The following is a 2,195-nucleotide window of genomic DNA, read 5'->3' on the forward strand; positions in this document are numbered from 1 at the left end:
AATTCATTTAATAACTCACAAATTGTTGGTTTTCTTAGTCTGATACAAGTTTCAAAAGAGCCACATTTCTGAGACCAGGGCGGTGCATTTTCTCCTCTGTATCAACAGGATGCACAGGAGTAATTTAACTTGCCTACTAAAGTTATTCGTAACAATTCCTGCATGTAGGTTTGGCAAACAAAAGCTTTTGGGTGAAAAACACAGATTTGGAGAAGCTGAAATGTGTTATGAATCCACGTTCCTGTTGTTACAGTTTTCTTCAGATTTTATCAATGCATTCTGAAGAGCCACTGTTGGAACCTGGATGGTGCTTTGTTTCAGCATAAAATTACTTAAATATCCAAAACACTTCCGGATTTACTTTTCCCTCACACATTTATTATAACCAAACCCTCTTAACGGCACATTTCACGTTAAGGCAAAGGGGATTTGCTTCCCAGGAACACAAGCCTCCTACCAACCCCCCCAGGGTTGTCAGACTGGGTCCCCTTTCCCCTCTTAGCTGTCATTTAAGGATGCAGGAGGAGGAGGATACATTACCCCGGTGACGTCCATAACCTTAATAGCAGCAAGCTGGCCTGTTTTAACATGACGACCCTGCAAAAGAAAAGGGAGAAGTCTGTTTGTTTACATGGTGGCAATGTTTTTCTCACAGTGAACAATATCCTTCAACAATCTCCTCGCCCTGGCAGCATCCGCACGTATTTTGCTTTTCCAAGAGCACCTTCACAGCAGCCATGACGGGAAAGCGATTCCCTTCCCTTCCTCCTGCCATTACGATTAATTAGCAAAGGGCCTTCGATGCTGTATTTTCCTGGCAAACAAGCGCTGGAAATATCCTTTAATGCTCAGCCATGCAAAAACCAAACAGCTCAGGGCCTCTCCTGGGCACAGAGCATGACTCGGCTGGGAACGGTCTGCTGGAGCTGTGATGATGGAAACGTGCTCGCCGGGGTACCCACACGGTACCGACTTCGGTCCCCTCGTGTCTGAGCCCCATCTCTCAGGTACCTGGGGACACTCACGGGACTCCATGCCCGCAGGGCACCATTACACACTCTGTCCATTAACTTATTTATTGTGCAAAAGCCTCAGTTTGCAGGCTGGAGAGGCTTTTAAAATCAGGTTTGCCCCTTGGCTATGGAAGGGACCCCATCCTCAGCGCTGGCACACGCGGCAGAGTGCATCTGGGGGAGATGCTCGAGAGCCAGGGCGGAAACAAACTCCTGGACACCTCCGGACAATCCTTGTTTTCAGCAAAATTAGCACATCACTGCAATGAACTGCCCGTTGGGCAGCGCTCAGCTACATGAATCCTAATGGAAAAATCCCTGGAAGTGATGGGCAAAACTACGAAAGAGCCCAAACAGTTCATGGGTTCTTAAAACCAACACAACTGCTATCAAACAAGCCAATTCCCAGCCTTTCCTCCTCTCCTGAGAAATGGATCACCCAACATCATATCAAAATGATATGGTAGGGGGGCCTACAAGGGTGCTGGGAGAGGACTTTTTACAAGGGCCTGTAGTGACAGGACAAGGGGTAACGGGTACAAATTGAAAACAGGGAGGTTTAGATTAGATATCAGGAAGAAATTCTTCCCAGAGAGGGTGGTGAGGCACTGGCACAGGTTGCCCAGAGAAGCTGTGGATGCCCTATCCCTGGAAGTGTTCAAGGCCAGGCTGGATGAGGCTTGGAGCAACCTGGTCTGGTGGAAGGTGTCCCTGCCCATGGCAGGGGGGTTGGAACTAGATGATCTTTAAGGTCCCTTCCAACCCAAACCATTCTATGATTCTATGAAAATTGCTAAAACCAAATCATTCCCTCCCTCCATATGAGGACACAGGCTCTGCTGATAAACCAGGCGCAGTCAGAGGAAAAGATGATGCTGCTCCAGCAAAACTGGCTGATGCCCATCCTGGCAGGAGAGCTGGGAGGCAGAAGGAAGCATCCCAGTTTCCCAGTCACTACAGGAGCATCCCAAGGCCACATCACAAGGTACAGCATGGAGCACACACAAGGATCAGCAGCTCCTGCCCTGGGGCATCAATAATTAACACACCAAGGACAAAACGAGGAGCAGAGGCTGAGAGGGGTCAAGGTGCAGCATGGCAGAAATGGGAGCAAATATGAGTTTTTCCTAAATTGCAGGCTCCTCCAGCCCTCCTGGCATTTGTGCCAGAATTCCCAGCCCT

At 48.7% G+C, this 2,195-nt stretch overlaps 1 protein-coding gene across 1 annotated transcript in view; it reads right to left on the reverse strand.

Moving 5' to 3' along the window:
• Positions 1-1,035, reverse strand: part of LOC104514117 (TRAF2 and NCK-interacting protein kinase-like) — a gene marked incomplete at its 3' end in the record, with an annotated part of 40,818 nt that extends 39,783 nt beyond the window's left edge. The window contains exons 1-2 of the mRNA XM_010157679.1: positions 1,012-1,035; positions 541-597 (exon numbers count right to left, since the gene is read on the reverse strand). Coding sequence (XP_010155981.1) covers positions 541-597; positions 1,012-1,035 — 81 coding nt within the window. The remainder of the gene's footprint in view (positions 1-540; positions 598-1,011) is intronic.
• Positions 1,036-2,195: the final 1,160 nt, after the last annotated feature.

The sequence above is a fragment of the Eurypyga helias genome, unplaced genomic scaffold (assembly GCF_000690775.1).
Source record: "Eurypyga helias isolate BGI_N326 unplaced genomic scaffold, ASM69077v1 scaffold16590, whole genome shotgun sequence".
Taxonomy (NCBI): domain Eukaryota; kingdom Metazoa; phylum Chordata; class Aves; order Eurypygiformes; family Eurypygidae; genus Eurypyga; species Eurypyga helias.